This window comes from Crocodylus siamensis, chromosome 9, assembly GCF_052110815.1.
Source record: "Crocodylus siamensis isolate JL-2025a chromosome 9, ASM5211081v1, whole genome shotgun sequence".
Lineage (NCBI taxonomy): Eukaryota > Metazoa > Chordata > Crocodylia > Crocodylidae > Crocodylus > Crocodylus siamensis.
Genome location: NC_143403.1, coordinates 37,395,118 through 37,419,034, shown reverse-complemented (window position 1 = coordinate 37,419,034; position 23,917 = coordinate 37,395,118). Strand labels below are relative to the sequence as shown.

The following is a 23,917-nucleotide window of genomic DNA, read 5'->3' as shown; positions in this document are numbered from 1 at the left end:
GAAGCTGTAATGATAATTGCTGAATTGCTGTATTTGTGGAAAACAAGCAAATATATAGTTAAAATTGCTGTTTTGTTATAAATAATGCTAGCACATGAGTTTTTGCATATTTAGAAAATATTTTTGGAGTTCAAGGGAATCAACTTTACAAATAGCTAATATCAAGGGACAGTATTATCATAGAACAAGTTTCAAGATGTGGACAAAAAAATCAACAGGCCCTGATGTGTAACCTTGATCCATAGCTTACAAAATAAGCAGCTAAAACTTAGGGCTCATTTGGACTGTAGAATTTGACCATGATATAACTGAATCAGAAGGCAAATGTGTTCCCCTTCGACTGATTTGTTTGTTGGCCTTAAAACGACAGGGTAGCAAGAATGCAGATGACCAAGTATGAAATGATTAACACAAGATATACCTTTCCATACAGAAGCATTTAATGGGAAAAATGCAACCTGTGTGCAAAGATCTATTTAAAGTAAGTATGAAGGCACTTATGTTTTGGTAATATCCTCCATAGTAGAAGTCCCAGCAGCTTCTGGAGAAGCTGCAGAAAGGTCTTTGGGAAAATACAAATCAGTTAACAAATGGTTCACTGAATGTAGATAAAGGATTCCACATTTCCCTCTGGCAGTGCTCTGATACTCAGTGATTGATATGAGCAAACAAGGAATCAATTAGGCATAAAGTTTGAGATATTCAGATAGGCGAGGATCCTTGCATAATTTTTCTTCTAGTGCAATATATTTTTGTGGTGCTGTCTCCTTGTGCCTAAAATGAGGAGGAGGAAATCATAGAGAGAAATAGGTTTGTTTTATCCAATAATAAAAGATGAAATTTACTATTTTCAATTGATGCGATTACCAGACAATTTAAGTGGAAAGCCACAGTGACCATCCACTTGTAGACTCTTAATCATGCTAATCAACCCTTGTTAAAGTACATTGTTGGTTATCAGAACCTTGGTTATCTAAACCTTTGGTTATCCAGAAACCAACATTTTTTTACTGATTTAAACTCATGACATTGTGTAAAAAGCTGTTTTCATTTTAAGCTGTATTTAATTCAGTACTGCATCTCTACTCTTAATTTTGATACGGTATTGTAACCTATAAATGTTGTCCATAAGTAGAGAGAGTTAGTAGCTATGGGTTTGTGTAGATGAAACGGGGCCCGAAATTGAAGCGGTGGGTTTTTAAAAACACCAATTCAGTTTAGGGCCCTTTAAACCCCTGTGTTGTGTACATCTGTGTAACTTATCTGCCTCTCAGGAGTTGGGGAGGGGAGGGTGAGCTGCTGGCAGGCAGAATGTTCCCTTGGCTACAGGGGTGGGGGGAGGGAAGAAGGGGTGGTGCTTCCCTCCATGGCAACCCCCTGCCAGGCGGCACCCAACTCAGGCGGTCCCAGGGAGCAGTGCAGCTGCAGAGGGAAGCACTGGGCCACCGTGCAGCTCAGGCAGACAGGCTTCTGGTGGGAGCGGGGAAAATCAGGCTCACTGAGTGGAGTCTGCCTTCCCAGGCTACTGCCAGGCTGCCTGCATGGGCTTGATGCAGAGTCCCTGAGCTTCATGGAGCCCAGTGCTTCACTCTGTGGCTGTAGGGCAGCAAACTGAAACTCCTCAGAGGAGTTTTAGTTCGCTGCGCCCCAAGTCATTTAAGGTGCATTACACTGCCGAATTTGCTAGAGCGGCTGGAATTACTGTGCAATACGCCGCTGATGCGTGTAAACACCAACACTATTAAAGCGGTGCAAAAGCATTTAACCCTCATTAAAGTGCCCCTCATTTTGTCTACACACCGCCCAAGTTACTATAACACCCCACAAAATAGGCTTTCACCTACAAAAGCTTGTGCCTTTCCAAGTTTAGTCTCAAAGGTGCCACCCTGTCTTGTCTTCTGTCTGTAAATGTTGGCCTTGTATACTGTTCTCTTTTAAGCTTTGATACAATGCTATATGTCTATGATTAAGTTCAGTACAGTAATTTGTAACTGTTCCAAATGAATTCAGCTGTCCAAATTACTTTACAATAGCTGCTTTCCAGAGGGGTTCGAATAACAGGGTGTACTGTATTATTTACCTGTTGAGCCTCATCTCTAGAATGCGAATGCGGAACATGGCATCAGAGCAATAAGTTATGTAAGCCTCCTCATCCTCCACAGTCATGGAGAGCTGGTTTTGCTGGTACCATTGTTGCTTCTTTTGCAGCTCCTGTGTCTCCTGATGGGGAACAAAAGCAAGCAAATCAGGGTCATAGGATGACAAGGAAGAGCATGAAAGAGAGATGCAAAAGACAGCATCTCAGAGTTAAGGGAACAGAGGTGAGGGAAAGAGAATATAGAACAGTAAATTTAGGGAGGAGTGAAATGAGTAGGTTGAAGACAAGAAAGCAGTCTTCCTATTTTTCACTCATTAAAGTGGGGAGGAGGGTGTGTACTTGTGTGTATGCTTCATCTTAGCTAGAGAAACGAGTAGCATAATTTCTTACCTTCCATCAGAATGAAGAGACAAACTTTTGTGTTGCCACCATACAGGGTAAAACAGCCTTTCACCCAATGCTGGACTAAGGAGAGAAAAGGGCTGAATACCTTCTCAAAGCGAACTTGGATGATGTTGGCTTTGTCAATGAGACGGTACTTGAAGTCAGTCAGGCAGTCCTCTTTGAGGCGTAGGGCCTGCCACTTGGTCATCTTCTCTATGTTTCCCATTTGAATAATAAAAGGTGCCAGGTAATCTAGATCCTGCTCATCTTGTCGCTGGCGCTCTTCTTGCATTTGACGCTCCTGGTAGGTAAGAGTGAAAAGAACCGCTCTTGCATCGGCAATCAAAAAATCCCCAGACAAGGCACAACCACAGCACACTAATCAGTTAAACCATGTTAAGTTTACTAGGGTTTTTTTTTCTATGATAACATGGTTCCTTTGCAAAGTCATAGGGACAGAGACCCAGGTTCTCAGCTAATATCAATTACTGTTGCTTAATGTTAGTCAGTGGAGCTATGCTGATTTTCATCAGACAAAGTTCTAGCCCAGGAAGTTTTAATTATGTTACAGTGGATTTCTTAGTTCTTGAGATGGATTTCTGTGCCCACACGTAATAAGCACTGGATCCAACCCTTCTAGGAAAACTTGAACTAGATCTCACTGATCCAAACACACCAGCAGACTCTGGGTTTATTCCACACATTTTTTACATCTAAACCTTGACTGTAGTACTGGAGATAGCACATTGTGTTAGTTTGTGATTAGAGACTGCTACCTACCATTGCCTCTCGCTGTTTTTTGCCCTTTTCATTTCTTTCTGTGTCATAAATGGAAACAGTCAGCTTGCTGGCTCCTTCCTCTTCCTCGCGGATCTTCAGAATTTCAAGCACCTTTAGCAACATTGGAAAAAAAAGATGCCCTTGTATTATATCAAATTACCATCCTCCATCTGTTTGTTCTGCTAAGAGGGCACAAGCAAGGGAAAAGTATGCAAGTACAACTGTATCTGCTTATAAACAATTTTGATAGGGGGCTTATCTGCCTGTATTCATACGCTAATGCTACATCACTATAACCAAAATAATATCGTTTTCAAAGGGGACTTATCATGAGAAATAACTGATATTCACAAGAATATCAGTTTGGTATGAGATTTTTAATAGAATCTTTGGTAGAATTAACCAGAACTCTTCTCACATCATAAGCTTCCTACTGATTCTAAAAACTGCTGTGTTGGCTTTGATATATTCTGCTGTATACTAGAAGCCATCAATACAATCATATAAAACACTGCTTTGTTGATGTGTAAAAGCTCAGCAAGTCCAGACCATTTGCTAGAAATCCAAGTTAGGTGGTTCATTTCACTGCAATATATACTTCCAGAAAATATTTATAAATTATTCCTAATATTGTGTAAGAGCACAGTACCTCTTATCCAAGGATATCAAGGCCCTTTACAAATTAAAGAAGCCTCACATTTCACAGATGGAGAATGTGAGGCACAAAGGAATTAACAAACTTGCTTAATATCATACAGTAAATCACTGGAAGAGTTGATTTTATAATCCAGAGATACCCAATTTAGACGCTAGGCATATTGTCTTTTCAACTATTTCTACTGTGTCTAAAAATATGTAACACCTACTGTAATCCTAATCAAATGTCACTTTGCTTATTTTATATATAGAATAAACAGTAACACATGAAGGGTGTAGTTATAATCCCACTGAGATACTCTGGTAACATTGTGAACTATAGGTGTGTAGAGCCATAGTACATGGATCTAGGGTTTTGGTGGCCCTTTACTTTGCTATCAGACTGGTTCCATCATCTTCATTCCCTAACCCACTGCTGCTGGGCATTCTCCTCACAAGCTTAATTCTCATCTTTGGCTCCAGTGGCCTTTACTGATAGAGTCTATGTTCCTAATACATCTTGTGGCTGCTTAAGTGAAGACTTCTGGAATTGCTTTTTATTTTTTTACTTACATGCTTAAAATCTACCTGACTCCCATATGAGGTGCTTAAAATGCCTCTGTGTATCTCATTCCTAGGTACAATACTTCTTACTAGCTCACAATTAGATTGGATACTATTTGCCTTCCCTTCTATCTAGCTCTACAAAAGGCAGATGTATTTCTAGATATTCCACCATGTGGCTTCTTTATTGTAGTCCTTTGCTATTAGATTATCCCCTTTTCTATAAAACAGGAGCAGGGTATACTGGCTGTGTGACTCAACACAAGTCATATTTGCATAATTTGGGATAGAGACCAGCATTGTGTTATCAGAACACTTATCCTTGTTTATTTACTGGATAATATATGAACATATAGAATGATGTGGAGATATGAATTAGCTACATTTAAGTCCAGACTTCTGTCATACTCTAACTTTAGCTTAGAGAATTCCCATATTACCTCTGTTCCAGATTCCCAGACTTGATGCTTTAAGTGTTTCTCTTCCTCCATTAGCTTCAACATCATTTTGTACAGATGGATCAGCTTCTTGTCTTCCTGAGACGATCCCACCTAAACACCAATATGCCAATGATAGATTGCATCACTGTCTAGACATGTGGCCAGATATGCAGCTGGCATAAACTGATATAATTCCACTGAGCTCTGTTGATTTCCATAATTTGAGGATCTGGCTAAGAGTTGCATCATCTTAGCCCCTGGCTAAGAGTTAATTGTAAATAACACTTCAGGGGACCAGTCAGCAGATTGTTTACTTTTTTACTGCCACTGCTGCTGTGATTTAGGTAGAATGGCATTTCTTCAGGTTGTAACAGGTCAGAAGCTCTGCCTGCACTTTCCAATAGAAATAAATAGACTTTTTAAATAAAGCAAAACAATCATGTGATACACTGCTCTAGTGATGTGTAAAAGCTTAGAAAGTCCAGACCATTTGCTAGAAACTCAAGTTAGGTGGTTCATTTCACTGGATTATATATTTCTGGAAATCTTTTTTACAGGGGTAAAAAAGCAAAATTGATTGATTCCCCTGATTTTCTTAGGCATGCTATTTCCCAAGTTCCCATCAGAACTGGAACTATCAAGGTAGACTTGCCCGATTTGCCTGTCACCTATGCTGATAACTTTAATTGACTGTCTCCACTGTAACTGCCAAAATTTACCCAAATAACAATACTTGACACTTTTATACTGCATTTTAAGTATCTTGAGCTTTATGAACAATGCATTAAGGTTCACTCTGCTATAAGTATTATCTCAATTTTTAGCGAGACAAACTGATGGACAGCTTAAGTGAAAGCCTCACACAAGTCCGTGGTAGAGATAGAACTAGAATTCAGGTGTTCTCATCTCTAGTCCCCTTTTCTGGGATGAAAATACAGAAAGGGGTTTCAGCTTCCCTTTCTTGAACTGTCAGTCTGAGCCTTCGAATTAGAGTCTTTGCATATCTTAGTAAGACTTCCAGCTTTCCCTTATGTCTGTATAAATCAGAAAGCTCCAAATAATTTACACACTTGTTCTATACCTGATAGCTGAGGCACATGTCTGGAGTCATGATGATCTTGTTTCCTTTATTATCCACATCTGCCCGTTTGATGAACTCCCTCTTGGAGGCAGTGATGTAATTTTCCTGGAGGTGATATGTCAGCAGGATCCGCTCCTCAGAGATCATAAAGATGCGTTCTGCCACATCTTCATTAGCTGGCTTTTCTAGGTTCCTATGGAAACACTCTTTGATTTGCTAGGAAGGGTAAGGAATGAGATATAACCAAGTCAGAACCTATCAGACAGCACAGGAAAGTGACAAAATTTGATGGGATTGGGATTAGCAGGTAGAAGAAAAAATCCCATAATGAAAATAAGGATTTCATCCCAAATCTAATGTGTTTCTCTTTGTAACATGATCTAGATTTCTGAAGGTTGTAACGGTATTCAAGGTAGGACTATAATAGCATCTTTTATTGCTAGGCCCATGGTCTTACTTTTCTCGTATGTGATTGGAAAGGAACAGTAAGAGCTGTTTAGACCAATGAGTACAGCTACTGCTTATGGAGCAGATTATGCTATTCAAGAACAAGACCCTTGTGTGGGTCATGCTGAACTGAGTTATACTAGCACAAATTCCAGGAAGCATTATGCCACCACCAGTTTCCCGAGACACATGGGAGAAGGGGAACAACTTTTCCCTTTTAGCACATAGAAATCAGGCACAATCTGGCTCAATATTAAGTGGTGGGATATGTGATCCATACTTCAGGGAATCAGCTCTGAGTAATCCCCTCCTCTGTGATTAGATCTGTTTAGGGGGAAAGGAAGATAGATAAGGGCTTTTTAAGGGAACTCAAGGCTCTCCGTCCATTAAAACACCTGGCTTTAATAGGAGATGGAAGGTAGCTTTAACTGAGATGACTCTTAAGGAGCTGGATTCAGGCAGTGGAAGGGCTGTATTGGAGGATAACCCCAGGAATAGATCCAAGGCATCTCGGTAGCAATCTGTACCAAGGAAGTATTGTACAATCCTGGTTCTACTAGAAAAGCCATGGTCCAGTCAAGGTATTAGGTGCCAGGTATTTTGCATGTTTTGATACTTTGGGTATCAAAGGCAGAAGGATTGTAATGATAGCTAATTCAGGAATGCACTTAAGGACATACTTAACATTAAGCACGTGGTTAAGTGCCTTCAGTGGATAGGGATGATTGTATCAGTGGGGGCTTTCCATGACCTCTTGTTCAAGACACAGTAAAAGTCACAACATTGGTGGTATTATGTGGGATATTTACCATAAATGCAGCTAGTCTGGGGTTTGACCACAGAAATAAGTCCACCTGATAATTTTGGGATATTGTAAACTTTTCTGTCCAACTCATCCCTAAACATTTTCTCTTCTACAGATTTCACAAGACTTAGCTTTGTGGCTTCATTTTGGTTGCTGGATAGAATTTGGGGCAACTGGCCACTTGGAGAATATCCTGGGTCAAACAAGCCCATATGCAGGCAGAGAACCTACACAAGGCTTATGAGATATGCCTTGGCTATATATGCCAAGGGAAAATGTGTGAACTTTAAGTAAGACCATGAGAATAGGATCAGTATGATTTGTACAGCTCCAGCATTTTTGATACTTTCCAGTGCATACCATTATTGGCCTGGCATTCGCATCAGGGTTAGCAACAAGAATCTGGGCTCTCTTTGTCCTTTTGCCAAAGTTCGTGTGCCGGTAGTAGAGGAAATCTGACCGCCCTACAAAGTATTCCGTCATCTCACAGGCATTTTCAACCCGTTTCTGAAGGCCATCTACACGTGTCTCGTTGTAAAATTCCATGGTGCGCTCAGTCTCAGGATTCATTGACTTATAGACATGGGCTATGGTAGAGAGAGATCCTGTTTGAGCTTTAAAATAAATAATAATGCTTCTGATGCTGCAAAATATCACTCTTATGGGAAAGTTTTGTCTTTCTTGCCAAGCAAGACAAATTGTATTACTTTGTCATTGTCCCACTAGTCACTACAGAGTCACCTGAGAAGCAAAGAGAGTAACTCCCCCCCTCACTCCTCTGTGCCATGAGGTTTCATGAGGACACTACATGCCCTCACACATGTGGACTGGGGATAGATGAGGGCTTGACTCCAATCCCCCAAAGATTGCAGACTATGAAACTTAACAGTCTGTGTGGGAAGATGCTGCATGGTGTATTGATGTCACTCCTTTATTTTGGAAAACAGTGGTTTTTAAAAAAAAAAAGCATAAACCTCTTCCAAACATAGTTTATATTAAAAAAAAGTCCCTCTTTACACAAGAATGAGAGAGTCCATACAGGGAACAATACCAGTATAACTATAATGGTTACATTATCTTATTTTAGTGCACTGTGTGTTGTTTAAGTGCATAGCATTTGAGACTGAAAAAGGCTATGCATTTACCCAAAGAATCCACTTATCTGAACATACCTTAAACCATACTGATTCTCAATTAGGGTGCCATAGCACCCAGGGGTCTTATGAGCTCTTTTAAAGGATGCTTCAAGGTGCCACGCAGTATTAGCACTGTGTTAGGTGTACAAACAACAGCACATGATTCCCATGCCATAGTAAAAGCAGCCATGGTGCAAAGTGCTGTGCCTGGTATTTCCCCTTGGCCCCAGTCTCTGGCAGTCAGCATCCACCCCTCCTCCCTACACCGCTTCATAGCATATATGCCACAGGTTCTGAAAATGCTGGTTGTGCCTATAGCTGGTAGTTCCATTTATATGGGCTCTCTGTTGTATCAAGGATGATCGGTCACTAAGACTCTCTGAATGCCATAGGAAGATGAACTCTATACCTTTGAGACCTAATACATGTCCTGGGCTGAAGTATTCTGTAGTCACCTCTGTTATTTTATTCACTTGTCTCATTTCCAGCAAGTCTTCTCTGTTTTTGAACCACTGTCTCACCTCCAGGACTTTGGTACCTAGCAAGAGACCAAGCATCTTTGCACAACCTTACTTCCCCTTAGAAATTCTGTATGTCAGATGAAAGCATTCAAGCATAAGGTCATTGTGTGGGTCACACTGAGCTACAGAGTCGAAGTGGAAGTTCTAGGAAGCTTCATGCCATCACCAGCTTCTCAAGCCCTGTGGAGTCTGTGATGATCACTCCATGAGGATCATTACACAAGAGGTAAGGGAAAAAAATTGGAAGACTTGAACTAAAAGAGATTGCTAGGAAAGGGGATTTAGCTGCATGGCAGCTATTAACTTCAGTGGAAATGGAGTGGCTGCAGTCCTCTTTTTCCTATGAGAAATTAAAATACAAAAATTTCCAACCACAGCTCCTGCATGTACAGAGTTAGAATGGCTGATGTGCTTCAAACTAAGTATGTGCTTAAGCACTTACGCATATACAGAATGTTCAGCAGCCAGCAGGATCAAGTCATCAGTCAGCAAAGACTTGCTTTATGGGAAGGACACAGCCTCACAGCACATTCCCCTCCTTTCTAGTTTGTGTATGTGCCATGGTGCATTATAGGTGTCTGCATTGCAGGGAAGGAATGATAGTTGCTCATGTAGACATACCCAAGCTAACTAACAAAGGTACAGTATAGCCATGACAGGAGAGAGCTCAATGCAGGATGCAAGAGCCACATGAAAGCAGAAGGAACATCAAAGCAATTAGTTCACATGAGTTATTTGCTGCCACAGTTACAAAGCTGGCTTGTTAGAAGCTAGCTTGGGTATGCCTACATGAGCTGCATTCACAACTTTGACTTTTGCATGGATTAGATATACAATAAAGATACAGGCATACAACATATTTACTATGGGGCAAATTAAGTTTACTCCATAGGAAAAAGGACATGGGCACAAAACATGTCACCTGAGAAAATGAAGGGCTAACAATCCACCAAGGTTGGTTATACTACTCAATTTCAGCCCAGGGTACCCCTTTGTTCAGTGTAAAGCTGTTCCCCTGATACCTAGTGGCTGTAAAGCTCCTTGTTCAGGCAGCTGACCTAGGAGAGCTGGTCATGTGCCTGCTTCTTACAATATAGTAAATTTATGACTGAGTAATTTATCCCAGATTTTACTCCACTGCATACATGTCATGTATCCACATACTAAAAGCAGCCCTGAGTCAGGTAAAGATGTGTGAAGCTGATCAGTGGCTCTGAACAACATTTCAGTTATCCCTTAAGACAAGCTAGACTCCAGCAGGAATCTCTTAAAATCCTGGAAATATTTATAGTTTGTATGGGAGTGTGTGAGGGAATGTGAATAAATGATTGGAGAAGCACATGAGGCGAACCATTATTTTCGAACGGAGAGGAAAAGGACAGAAGAAACAATGACAAAAATGGTTGCCCTGGTACCATTTCCAACCTGCCCCAGTAATATAATTGTTCAAGGAGTCCATTCATCCCTCTTACAGTCTTGATCCTCAAAGACAGTGAGGCGCTCGACCAGCCCATTGCTGTTCAGGTAAGGTGCCCATTTCTCCAGCTTTGCCTTCTTGTAATGGATCACCTTCTTCCCTTGGGGACAGCGGGTCTCAAATTCTGCACATGGCAAAGAGAATTATGTGAGAAGAATTTTGTGCCCTTAGCAGGGGAGACCAGCATCCAAAGGAATTCAACTGAAATGAAACCACTGACCCGGCATGAATGATTGGTTCCCTTGTCAAAATTAGCTGAGAAACTCATAAAATCCTTTTTTGGGAGAAAGACCGTTACTGATGCTGCCCATGGCTAGAGGAAGGTGATGCCATTGCTTTGTCAGAACATATTGTGTGGGGCTGATCTCCCTTTGCTGACTTGAGTGAATGCTGAGAGCACCCAGGACCTCAAATAACTGGGCCTGATCCAATTGCCATTGACAGCAGTAGGGTCTATATTTGGCACGGTGACTATATATTATGGATTGTCTTGATTGATACTATCCTATGGCCTCTATGCATGTTATGCTAAACATAACTAGATTAGATTATAAAAGAAAGTAATAGTCCTTGGTGACTGGATAGCAGAGATTAGCAATGGGAGAGCCTTTCAGTTGTAGAACACTGATGAGACTATATGTGGGACAACTTCTGTTACCCCCTGAATTTCTCATTTACAAGTCCTTTAACTTTATGGAAATTCTTTGACCAGTAAAAACAATTTGCACCTTCCATCCAAGGCTTTCACAACCTTTTCATAAAGTAATCTTCACATCTTAGTGGAGGAAACTCAGTCACCAAGATGTGAAGGAACTGCCCAAAGTCCCCTAGTGTGTTACCTGGGGAGAGAACCCAGAGTTCATAAACAGCTTCTTTAACCATTATGATAATGAGAAGTAACAGCTTGTGCTTTGATAGCCTATATTAGGTAATACCAGGAGAGCATATAATCAGAAGCAAAAATCACCCAGTTAGCAAGGAAACACAGAAAACAAATTTATGTGCATAGTCAGAGGAGGGGCAAGGACAGATGTTCTCAGTTCCAGGAACATTCCCCAGGGCCAAAATACAACTACTGAAGTTAAGTAACCTGCCTTTTTCCTGTTGTGTGTATTGATTTATTACTATTTCATTGCTTGACTGACTGGTATACAAGAAGTACACATACTGAATAAACATACTATTAAATGTTTATACCATACAATAAAAGAAGAAAAAATACCTTTCAGAGATATCTGAATTGGCTCTACCCAGGATGGTGGCATGTCAGAACCTTTTTCTTCCTCTTCTTTGTCCTATCAAGACAGAGCAATGATGTTATATTATGTGACTGTTAACCAGAATATACCTGGCAACCTATCTTCTTATGACAGGAGGCATTTTTTTCTCTAGAAATACCATGTTACTGTATTAGACTATGGTTCCTCCAGGTTTTACCAACTCCCAGGAGAAATAGTGGTACAATGAAGGATCCTTCATGCTGGTTACACACACTGCCTGAGGCTACATTCACACAGCACATTTTGGCTTATGCAAGTGAGGGAGGTCTGTTGTATTCCCCAGAAACATAGCCCTGTGCATGGTTCATGAGGCATGCAGTTGAGCATTTGCACCTACAATTCACATACAAAATAATTCAGGTTGTGTAGTCAATGCAGTCTCTCAGTTGGCTGAACACTCTTGACCTTACAGTGTTGCAGTGAGTTCTATTTTTTGCTTCAGAAATAAATCTCTCAGATCTTTGCACTACAGCTGACTATTATATTTTAAGGAACACTATTGTGTTCATTCTGTCTGGAAGTTCCCTGTGCATTGTCTCTAGCTGAGCCCCACTCTTGCCTAAAAGAATCAGTTTCTTCGATTTAACATGGATGTGGATGTGGATGTGGAAAAAGAAGAAAAAGAACAGGATAAAGGAAGAAAGTGCTCGTTAGAACCTAGGATTTGCTTGTTTATTTTACATAATCAATGGCAGGGACTCAGATATCCTCGTGATGGGCATGTTCTGAACAGATTAGATAAAAGGTTAGGATGTTTTGATATCATTCCTACACTATCACCCTGTGTTCTTCATACCAGGATGTTGTTCCTTTTCATAAACATTATTTTCTCTTGACGGGCTTTTGTAGGTGACAGACAACTTTGTCAGATAGCATCTTGCTATAGATTTCATCTAACAAAGTAGGCTGTTGCCTACAAAATCTTATGCCTCTGAACCAGTTAGATTCTGAAGTGTCACTCTGTCCTGCCTTCTGTCTGACTTCAGACTAATATGGCTAAATAACTCTAATTATTTTCTCTTGTGATTCTGTATTTCCTCCTTCAGCTGCCTTATTCCTTCATCTTCTCAGCAGCCAGGCTGCTGAGGGACAGGTAGAAGATGTTCTGTAAAATTTATTATTTTAATTTTATTTAATTTTATTGTTAAATGTTTCATACAGGGCCCTTCAGTGTGGATGAGCTCAGGGTATCAGTCCCAGCTATCAGAGTTCGGAAGTTCTTTGTACCGTAACAAACATATAATCACTAGGATGTCAGTGGTGGCGTTAGGCCACATACTGAAGAACTAGTAATTGCACAGTGAAATGGGAACAGAATTTAGGTTCTCCTGTTCCAGAAAAAGCACCTGTCCCCTTCGAATCTACTAAACAAGAATTTCTAACGCGAAGAGGAGAATAGTTCTAATTCTATCAACGAAGGGGCAGTAGCATGCATGAATAATCTCCTGTAACAATAAATCCTTGTGGAAACAAAGAATCTGTTTACTTACCAAATTATCCAGATCCTCATCAGCTAATTCCTCTTCCTCCTCCTCATTTGGAAGCAACAGAAGAGGCTTATCAGCCCCCAGCAGCATGAACTCCCACCTCAATGGGTTACCAAGGTCAAAGATGAGATCCTAAGCAATATAGAACAACCCCTGGTTACCTTTAAAGGGCTCTCCTGCTGGACATGCTGATGCCAAGCGAAAATCTGGCATGAGGCACTAACCTGAATGCTACTTCCATTCTGCAGCAGATATAGTGGACCTGTCAGTACCCTGAGGAGATTTAATTATTTGAGGGAGTCCTTACATTTAGTTGTAATGAAAGAGGATGGTCAGACTCTTGTCCAGCTAAGTGCTTTACTGGCAGCTTATCAAAATCCAAGAGCTCCACCTCTGTATTAAAAGCCCTAGGCCCAATTGTACCTGAGCAGAGACTGACCGGATGCACTTGAACCTGATCTGTTCTAAAGCTTGGTCTGGTTTTAGTGTCAGAGTAAATTACTCCGCTGTAGGACAGTATTGTACCCAACAGTACTATTCTGGTCTGGTCTTAGTGTCAGCTGGAGTGATCCTGAGGCCTCTAACCTGCAGTGTCTATCATGACCCCAGAAGCTTATAGCAGCTGGAGAACAGCCAAAATGTAGAAACAGCAAGGTCAAGTCCTCTGCCACCCTTGGTAGATAATCCCTGTCAAGGCCCTGGAAGCCTCCTCTTTACCAGGCAGACATGGTTCTTTGGGTAAATGTGATATCTTATTAAGCCAAATGAACAGTTGGAAAAAATGTTCTTTGCAAGCTTTTGGGTATAAACACCCTTCTTCAGGCAGAAGAGAGTCTGCTGGTATTATGTGTTCTGCATGGTAGAATAGAAGCCAATATGCAAAATGCAGGTCTGTGAAAATGCAAATGCATGGCAATGAGGATCGGAGAGAATGGGAAACAATAGGTGTGAGACAGGTAGGTGGGGGAGGAAAGTGGGGAATGTTGAACTGGTGATAGAATATAGCTGGTAAAATGTAGACAGGTTACCTGGAGTTATCAGATGGCAGGCAGGTTAAAATGTGCCATAAATACAATGTCTATTTTTAGTCCATGATTTGTTTGTATCCAGTAGATTTATGAAGTGAAGTTCATAGACTCGTCTATGAAAGGTGTTTTGTAAATGCCTTTGAGGATTAGAACTGAGAGATTGGAAGGCTTTTACATAGGGAAGGGACATGCAGCCAGGTTTCTCTGCTGGAAAGATTTCTCAGGGGCACAACATATTAAGGAGACAGCTCTGCAGATACTTTGGAGAAACTAAGCTAGGTGGTCATGTGGCCCAAGGGAACTGAGCCTATTTTCTATACTAAGGCTCAGACCATGGATGTAGTGCAGTCTTTTTTGCAGCTTCTGGTCCTAAAGCTGGTGTAACTAGAATGGAAAATGGGTGAACATATAGGTCTACCTTTTTCCCATGACCCATGTCTGATAGCTGCTGTCCTACAGTGCAGGAGCAATTCAAATAGGACAGTTACCTTGCAGCCATTCAAGCAACTCTGCATATTGACCCAGTAGTTCACATGGTTCCAAAGGGCTTCGATACCAAGGAAATGCCCATCTGTGGTACTGTAGCTTTTTGCTGTGAATGGATCGATGAAGAAACTCTCTGGCACCTCCCGCTTCCCTGACAAAATCAGAACCCATGCATGGACACGTAACCCATACAAAGAGTCTGGCTTTGGCTTCTCAGCTTCCTGTAGCATAGAGACATACACTGGTTATCTGCAGTTACAATTCCATACAAAAACAATCTTAGTTGGTCCTTCTCTGGCCCCTTTCCTTCTAGGGATCTCCAGCCTTTTCACAATTAATAATTAATGAAACCTTATGGACCTCCTTTGTGAAGCAAAATACTATCATCCCCATTTTATAGATGGGTAAACTGAGCTACACAGGAGTGAAATGTTCACTCAACGCCATATGCAGAGTCAGACATATGGTGTGGAATGGAGCATAAGAGTTTTGGCTTTCATTTCCTCTGCAGAGCAGCAGTAATTCTCCACAATTTCTTTTGCTAAAAGGCAGGTACCTATTCACTCCTAGAGACTAAAAAACAGAAATTAAAACTGTTCAGCAGCCAATTAATTCATTTTGGCACCAAATATACTTTAAACACAACATGCTACGGACAATGAGCTAGATTTTTAAAGCTACCTAGGTATCTAACTCCCATTATATGCCAAAATATCTTTGACAACCTGGCCCAATATTCTCCCTGATTAGGTGAAGCATCTCTTCTCTACAGCAATCAGAAAGCAGTAGGTTAGTCCTGTCATTGCTGTCAGTGAGATAAAAGGATAGAGTGGATGGGCATAAGACTGGAACTTCTTGAACCCCAAGCCTCAGCTGATGAAAATCATCTAGCTTCATTAGAATCTTGTTTTGTAAGGTGTTTATAAACAGAACAAAAAATGGTCCCTTCCCCAAAGAACTTCCAGTCTAAATACCAGACCTAAGATAATAGACGAATACTAGCAGCCACAGGGCACTAGGACAGGGGAACACTGAGACAATATTGGTCAGGATGACAGGCCCTTATTAACCCAGCTACATCAATTTGGGCCTGCCTAGGCTCTGGCGCCTGATTTCTAGTCTTAGGTCTGTTATCCAAGTCACGTTTTGTAAGTCATTGGGTGCATCTACCTGTGCCGTTAAGGTGACGTGATAAACTCTGGTGCAGTTTGCGCCAGTCAGCTGCTCGTAGGCACAGTGTCTACATGTGCACCTGGGGCCATAGCAGTTTGAGCCAGCATGGAGCATCTCCAGGCTGACAGAGGACCTGGTGGATCAACCCTAGGCTCTGGGTAGCAGTGTTGGGCAGTAGAGAGGTTGGCTGAGGCACAAGGGTGCTACAGTGTGGGGCTAAGTGGGAGGCAGCCCCTGCACTTTAGCACCCTCAAGTTCAAGCTAGTCTCCATCACCATCTACACGTACATTTTAGTGGAGTAAATTTCTCTGACGTAGGAAAGTATTGCACCTGACAGTACTATCCTATGGCAGAGTCAATTAATTTACTGGGCCCTAATACTGATGCATGCATAGACTGTGACGCTTTACTACGAAACTAATTAGTCAATTCCTCAGTAAAGCACACGTGTAGATGCACCCACTTATGCTAAGCTTTTCACAAGTGACTTCTAATTTTTTGTGTCTTAATTTTGAGGTGTCCAGCTTCCCCCTGATTTTCAGACGTTCTGGGCATCTACAATGACTCTGTTAAAAGAGACTGCAGGGGCTCAACACAGATGACACCTAGCTGCAGGCAATAGTAGATACGCTGGAGGATAGGGATAAGATTCAGAAGGCGCATCTTCATGTGCATTCATGCACTTTTCCTAATGCACATTAAATTAGTACCTCCAATGTGAGGTACTAAATTAATGTGCATTAGGCCACCCTAATGTGTAGTAGGCCTGCGTGAAGGAGCTAGTCTTCGTTTCAGATTCGGCCGATTCGGGGGACAGTGATTTCATTTGGTGATTCGAATCACTGTCCCGATTTGATTCAGCTGAATCTGATTCGGAGATTCGGCTGCTGCCAAATCTTTGAATCAGCCAGGCCAGGCTCATCCCCTGCCCCTCGCAGCTTGGCAATGCCTGCCCCAGCTCCTGGGACTTGTTAAAAAAAACAACTCTGACCTCATCGGGTGCTGCCAGGTAGGGGACGATCTCTGCTGCCCCCCACTGCCCCACGCTGCATGGGGGTCTCTGAATGAGCCGCCCAACCCCCCCCACCTCACTCTCCCAGGTGCCCCATCCTGGCCAGCTCCAGCTCTTTAAGAACCACCGCCCCCGGACTCACTACTTCTGCTGGCAGGGGGTGATCCCCGCTGCCCTGTGCCATGTGGGAGGCTCTGAGTCCTGGGGCGTTTCTTGGGGGTTTTTTTTTCCTTAAAGGGCCAAAGCTGGCCCAGGCAGGGCACCCATGGGGAGGCTGGGGGGCGTTGCAAGTGTCGTGGCAGAGACCTCCATGCAGTGGGGGGCAGTGGGGCTCTCCCCCCCACCAGGACCCGGTGAGCGCCGGGATTTTTTTTTTAAAGTACTGGGAGATGGGGTGGGTAGGGGAGCTAGGGAAGGCTGGCAGGGGTCCCCCCATGATCCACTCCCCAGCCCCCCCTCCTGTGCCCCTAGTACTTACCAGCTGGGAGTCGGCTGGATTTGGAGGATTGGGCCGAAAGAAATCTCATGAGGTTCAACAAGGACAAGTGCAAAATCCTGCACTTAGGATGGAACAGTCCCATGTACTGCTACTGGCTTGGGACCTACTAATTAAGCAGTAGCTGTGCAAAAAAGGACCTGGGGGTTACAGTGAACAATAAGCTGAATACAAGCCAACAGTGTGTCTTTGTTGTCAAGGCGGCTATCAGCATACTGGGCTGCAGTGTGGCCAGCAGATGGAGGGAAGTAATTATTCCCTTCTATTTGGCACTGGTGAGGCCATATCTGGAGTACTGTGTCCAGTTCTGCCTCCACATCTCACCCCTGACAGAAAGGATGTGAAGAAGTTGGAGAGTTCAGTGGAGGGCAACAAAAATGGTGAGCGGGCTACAGCACATGACTTCTGAGCAGCGGCTGGGGGAACTGGGCTTATTTAGTCTGCATAAAAGAAGACTGAAGAGGGATTTGACAGCAGCTTTTAACTACCTGAAGGACGGTTCCAAAGAGGGTGGAGTCTAGACTGTTCTCAGTGGTGGCAGATGACAGAACAAGGAGCATTGGTCTCAAATTGAAGCAAGGGAAGTTTAGGTTGGACATTAGGAAAAACCTTCTCACTAGGAGGGTGGTGAAGCATGGGAACGGGTTATCTAGACAGGTGGTGGAGTCTTCGTCCTCAGAGGTTCTTACGGTCCAGCTCGATAAAGCCCTGGCTGGGATGACCTAGTTGAGGCTGGTCCTGCTTTGAGCAGGGGGTTGGGCCAGATGACCTCCTGAGGTCGCTTCCAACCCTAATTTTCTATGATTCTATGATCACCTATAAAAACCAGGTCCAAGGTGGATCATGTTACATACTTGTAAGAAGACAAGTTTAAAATTCAGTGACCACTTTCAGAAATGTAGGTCCTAACCTTTCTGTTCCTTACTGTCTCCATCTGCACAGCACAGATAGTATTACCATCCTCTCTTAGAAGGGGGCTGAGAGCAGAAATTTAGCACATGTAGTTCTCTTTGGAGCTGGACAGAAGTATACATGTGATACATACAATTGGGCTGCCACAGTTGTCTTCACTCAAGTTGCAGCAAGGGAAGTTTAGGTTAGATATTAGGAAGAACTTTCTCAGTAGGAGGGTAGTAAAGCACTGAAACAGACTTACCCAGGGAGGTGATGGAATCTCCATCCTTGGAGGTTTTCAAGACCCAGATAGACACAGCTTTCAGTGGGGTGATATAGCTGCGGACAGTCTTGCTTTGAGCAGGGGGCTGAACTAGATGACCTCTCGAGGTCCCTTCTAATCCTAATTTTCTATGATTCTGAATACTAACAATTTGCCATAGGTCACCAGTCTTCTACAGTCAGTGGGAGATGAGGGCACCTCACACCTTAGCACTGGGGTTCACTTTGTACCTTGAAGAGCCAGGCATTCTGTCAGGGATCTCGTTGCTGGGATGCAGGTGGAAAATCCATAAACATTTACTCACCATGATCCTTTCCTCTTCCTCCTCTTGTTTCTTCTGCTTTGCAACTTGGATTTCTGCCTCCTTCTTGGCTGCCTGCTGCAGCTCAAACTTGCTGCGCAAATCACGTGGGGGCTTGACTGCATACTTCTCAGTCTTCTCCTTCACTGTCTCTTTCTGAGCCTGTAGGAGCAGAGGATCCAGGTGCCTTGCTTAACCCAGCAGGACATGCCAGAGACCAGAGGACATGCAGATCCCAAGTACCTTGTAATCCAGCTTCCTCAACAGGCTTGTGGGATTGTAATCAATGGGTCTGGGAGCCCATGAACTCTTGGAGCCCAAACAGGTCCCAGTGGTGACAGGGGAAAAGCACTCAGTGACCTGTCCTATAGACACTCCTTGATTCAGGTCATATATATTGGAACCTCAATTTGGCACCACAAGTCAAATGTTAAACAGTCACAGACCTATGAGACACCAGTAATATCGAACCTGCTTGGCACTTTTCACTGTATTATAGCCGATTAAATATGTCTAGCAAGTGGAGCCCCTCCCATCCTGCTCAGCCCAAGGTCCTCACCTCTTTGGACTTCTTCAGCAGAGGGCACACTTCCCTGGTCTCGTCCATCATACACATCTCCCGGGTGGCATAGCCATATACACAGTAGGCATCATACCCAACCCCAATAAGCAGGGAGCAGAGCAGCATGCTGAAGTCAAAGCAGTTTCCTCTCTGGTACTTCAGGATAGTGGTCGGGGAGAACAAGCAGCTAGGCTTAAAAGAGCAGGATATATTTTCTTTTACTTACAGTCATATCTTTGAATCTCCCCCTTCTCCAGAAACAAAGTAAAAGATATCACACTCACCAAGGCCCTGTAGACTGAAATCTGCTGAGCTGCAGTGTGATCTACATGTAAGTAAGTACCAGTACCCAACGGGAAAATGTAGCTGTTTGCTTCAGACACTTGCCCTATTAGCTTATTTCCTGTCCCTGAGTATCCTGCGTATGAAGTAATTTTGCCCAAGTTCACTATTTCCCTCTACTTTTCCCATTGGCAATCACTTTCCTTATAAGGGATTTTTGGTCCCTGCTAGCCCTGCTTCTCTATGATTTCTATGATTTCAACAAGCAACCAGCTAACCTGTGTGAACCTGCTTCAGAGGAGCCACTCTGGGTTTACATAGGGTGAGGGGTCAGAATCTGGCCTGGTCTGGTATATATTGCATGCATTTACTTAAGACGTGTCCCTGGGAAGTGACCACCCATGCAATGTAAACATACCCAAACAAAACACACACAAGGGCCCATTGAAGTAAACAGGAGCTCTGGCTAAAAAATGAACAAGGAGTTCTTACCATGGTCATTATCAGCCCTTAGGTGAATGTTGGAGGGGGCAGTTAGGCAAAAGGCCTTTCAGAGTACCATGAGCTGGGCTGTCTCAGTGTGACACCCTAATGAGAAACCCCTCACCATTAACAATGTTGGGCTCCCAATGGGCCAAGGAAAGTGACTGAAAGAATCAGAGGAAGTCCTAGTTCTTACTGGCTCAATAGGGTTTGGAAGAGGCTCCATTGTGAGGTAGTCAGAGACGAATCGGGCGCAGCCATCCCAGTTGTACAGCTCTGGGTATGGCAGTAGGGTCGGACGCACTGTGGTGCTCACAAACTTCTGTAGAGCAACAAGACGGTTATAGCAGGTAACTGCACAGAAGATCACACAACAGGGAGGGAGTTTGAGGCCTGCAGGCTTGAACTAATGTCCAACTCCCTTCTAATTATCTTGAGAGCTTGATTACCATTCCTGCTCCAGCAACAACTTTTTTGCCTGTCCTGGGGTAGGATATATAAGGGATGGAGAGGTCGTATCACTGCACTTTCTAAAATACACCCCTGTCTGTCCTCAGCTGAAACATTCAGGCTCACTCAGCAGCTCCCAATTCAGCCTATGAGAGTTGAGTTCACAAGGCCCCTTTCAGGATCAGGCCCCTCCTTTCTACTTCCAACTGCCCTTAGAAGCCTGATAGCTACTGATATACAGCCAGCAGCAACAGTTCATAGAAGGTCTTCAGCACAGTCAGCTACAGTAAGGGTTTTTGCGGTAGATGTCTACACATGCAGGGATTAGGGAGAAGATTTGCTCCCAGGTCTCTGTAGCTCTGCAATGGGCCCCTGACCCCACCGGGGAGAGCTCCAGGCTCCCCCTAGATACTGGCTCAGCAGCTGGCAGGGAACACCAGGCCAGAAGACAGCTCTCTCCTAGCCCAGGGGGACTGCCTGCTGCTGGGGTGGGGGCAATGTCCCCTTGCCCCGGCAGCAGGGAGCTCCTGGCTCTGACTCCCTGATCGGGGCATGGGGCTTGGGAAAGGCAGGTTCCAGCCCCCTACCCTAACCTATCAGTGGGGCAACTAGCTTGCTGCTAGCTGCTAAGCTGCCCCACTGACAAACTGGGGCTGGGGCTGGGACCTACCCCACCCCTGTAGCTCTTTCCAAGCCCCATGTCTCAATTACCCAATGAGGGCACAGGTCTGGGATGTGCCCCTGAACAGGACAGTTCCTGGCTAGCCTCAGGCTGTACGGGGAAGGCTGCATGTGCAGCCCAGAGCTGGCTGGAGGCTGTCTGATACAGGACAGTCCTCAGCCACCGCCAGGCTGCACTGCTTCCCCATGCAGCCTGGGGCTAATTGGGAACTATCCTGGTCAGGGGCAGGTCCCAGCCAACTCCAGGCTGAGCAAGGAACTTTCCCCATGCAGGGAAGTCCCAGCTCCCACTTCACGATCATGATTGGGGAATGGGGGCTAGAAGTTCCCGGCTGCTGGGGCACAGGGACATTGTTCTCACCCAGGCACGGAGGGTGGGGCTGGGGGAGCATGGAGCTGTGAGGGGGAACAACCCCAGCTCTGCACTCATGGAGCTGAGTGGGGAACAAGATCCCCTGCCCCCACTAGTAAGGAGCTCCCAGCACTGGCTCCATGGTTGCAGGACTGGGGCTGGGAGACCCTTATCTCTCAGCCTGAATTCTGCTATCACAGGGCTCAGGCTGGGAGATAAGGGTCTACCAGCTCCCTGCTTCCTGATAGCAATCTGGGAAAAGGAGCTTCCTGCTTCTGGGGCAGGGGGACATAGTCTCCACCCAGGTTCCTGTGGCAGAGCCCTTCCTGACAGCAGGCAGCTCTGGGGGGCAGCTATCTCCTGCCCCCTGATGGCTGGCTGGCCTGGAGTAGATGTTGCTCCCGGTCAGGTATCTCCATGAGCATTACAGTGCTGTTACTAATGCCAAGATTTGCTACTAACATTTGCAGGTAGCAAATTTACTCGGTATTACATATAGACACACATGCTTACTTCACAGTAAACTATGCTAATATAAAGTTAAGCGTCTTGTGTAGACGTGCCCTCTAAGACCTAAATACCTAAAGTTCTGAGCCTGAACATACTTTGGATCTTAAGAGTTGACCTCTAGATTCAGGCATTTCTTTTGGTTTGATTCACTTTTCATTGTCTTTTTGTTACTGTTCCCCACGTGTACTGTAACAACTGTCCTGCTGAAGACCCAACTGGCATAATGTGTATGCAACAGATTTCATAGATTTCATAGACATTAGGGCTGAAAGAGACCTCGGAAGATAGTTGAGTCCAGTCCCCTGCTAGCTCTGTCAAGTGTACAGTTGGTATAATCAGTGTTGTGTGTGTACAGTCAGTGCAGTCATTGTACAACCTATGGGTCAAGTATACAATTAATCTGACCAGCATACAGCTGGTGAGAGGAGTGTTTATCTGGGGTGGTAGGTGTATACCATTGGCACTAACTGGACAATTTTGGGGTTTTCAGCACTGTTTACGTCTATTTAAGAGACAGATAATAGAGTGAATCTTAACCCTGGACAGTTAAGAATTCTCTGTTAAATGTATTTGAAGTAAAACCATATCTAGAATGAATAAAAATATAATCAATATGCTCAATATGCAAAAAAGGAAGAATCCAGACTATCCATGATGCCCCATTCCCCAGACAATCTCTTACCTCCACACCACACTCATTTAATGGGTGAAGAAAAAGCTCCTTGCGGTCTGGGCAGAGATGTGTGTACTGTCGGCAAAAATTGGCAGCTATATGCAGCATCATCTTCTCCTTAGCAGAATTTATCTTATAGGAAGCTGGTAACTGAGAGGTGTCTATGGAGCTCCAGTCAAATTCACTTCATATAATTAGGAGAGGCAGAGAGAGACAGATCAGGAAAATATCAAAGTTTAGATGCATTGGGCAGTCCCTTAGGTTATTCCCCAGAACAACTGTTGCAAATTAAATAAATTTGAGGTCATATTTAGAGATGCATCTTTCCAAACATGTGGGAATTAAACTTGACTGAGCTTCTTGCCATAATGAAAACAAGCTCTTCTGAACAGGACCAGACAAACAGGCCTGCAAGTGCATTTGTATGACTTCTGTAAATCTGATCCAATGGGTAACATATAAGAAATGCAGCATAAGTTCTCATTTCTCTCTCTCACATACACATATATACACACATGCACCCTGCTTACAGCATGTTTGGAATATGGACTTGAATCTTCGACAACTTCTCCTCTAGGTCTTGGAGTTCATCACTGATCTTAAAGGCTTTTTTCTCTTCCTCTTTCTCCTCTGCCTCGTTCTCCCTCAGGGCCTCCATTTTGTCCCCTCAAGGGCTCCTGGGTGAAAAACACTTGCCAGAGTGAGACTGGGAGAGTGGAACTGGGTGCTACAGAAACACTGTTACACTTTGCTTGCAGATGTGTTTTGGATGAGAAGAGCTGATTTAGCTGGGAGTGGGATTCTTGGGAAAACCTGATGTTGAGTATGAATTTAATCACACAGTGGATGCTGACTGCAAAGGAGTAAGATATATGGCTGGGAAATGAGTAAGCAAGAAGCCTATTACTGATTTGATTGATTAGGCTCATTGGAACTGCTAGACTGGATTAGACTTGTGTGTTACCTATAGTCCAATAATCTGTTGCTAGAAATATTCATCACCAGCTGCTTGAAGGAAGAAAAGCCTTCAGTAAGCAGAGACAGAATAAAACTCCCAACAGGGAATTTCTTCTTGATCTTCATTAGTCATAGTTTGGTTTGTACCACAGAGCCT

The 23,917-nt window shown here is 43.6% G+C and overlaps 1 protein-coding gene across 1 annotated transcript in view; it reads right to left on the bottom strand.

The window, feature by feature from the left end:
- Nucleotides 1-422: 422 nt before the first annotated feature.
- DRC7 (dynein regulatory complex subunit 7) overlaps nucleotides 423-23,917 on the bottom strand; it is a 25,754-nt gene continuing 2,259 nt past the window's right edge. Inside the window, exons 3-19 of the mRNA XM_090063479.1 lie at nucleotides 23,334-23,480; nucleotides 22,813-22,987; nucleotides 20,334-20,459; nucleotides 19,370-19,564; nucleotides 18,814-18,972; nucleotides 14,653-14,871; nucleotides 13,140-13,268; nucleotides 11,592-11,664; nucleotides 10,365-10,493; nucleotides 8,781-8,909; nucleotides 7,596-7,822; nucleotides 5,984-6,199; nucleotides 4,903-5,013; nucleotides 3,263-3,373; nucleotides 2,589-2,783; nucleotides 2,081-2,220; nucleotides 423-774 (exon numbers count right to left, since the gene is read on the bottom strand). Of these exons, the coding sequence (XP_089919605.1) occupies nucleotides 681-774; nucleotides 2,081-2,220; nucleotides 2,589-2,783; nucleotides 3,263-3,373; nucleotides 4,903-5,013; nucleotides 5,984-6,199; nucleotides 7,596-7,822; nucleotides 8,781-8,909; nucleotides 10,365-10,493; nucleotides 11,592-11,664; nucleotides 13,140-13,268; nucleotides 14,653-14,871; nucleotides 18,814-18,972; nucleotides 19,370-19,564; nucleotides 20,334-20,459; nucleotides 22,813-22,987; nucleotides 23,334-23,461 (2,556 nt within the window). The 5' untranslated portion in view covers nucleotides 23,462-23,480 and the 3' untranslated portion in view covers nucleotides 423-680. The remainder of the gene's footprint in view (nucleotides 775-2,080; nucleotides 2,221-2,588; nucleotides 2,784-3,262; nucleotides 3,374-4,902; nucleotides 5,014-5,983; nucleotides 6,200-7,595; nucleotides 7,823-8,780; nucleotides 8,910-10,364; nucleotides 10,494-11,591; nucleotides 11,665-13,139; nucleotides 13,269-14,652; nucleotides 14,872-18,813; nucleotides 18,973-19,369; nucleotides 19,565-20,333; nucleotides 20,460-22,812; nucleotides 22,988-23,333; nucleotides 23,481-23,917) is intronic.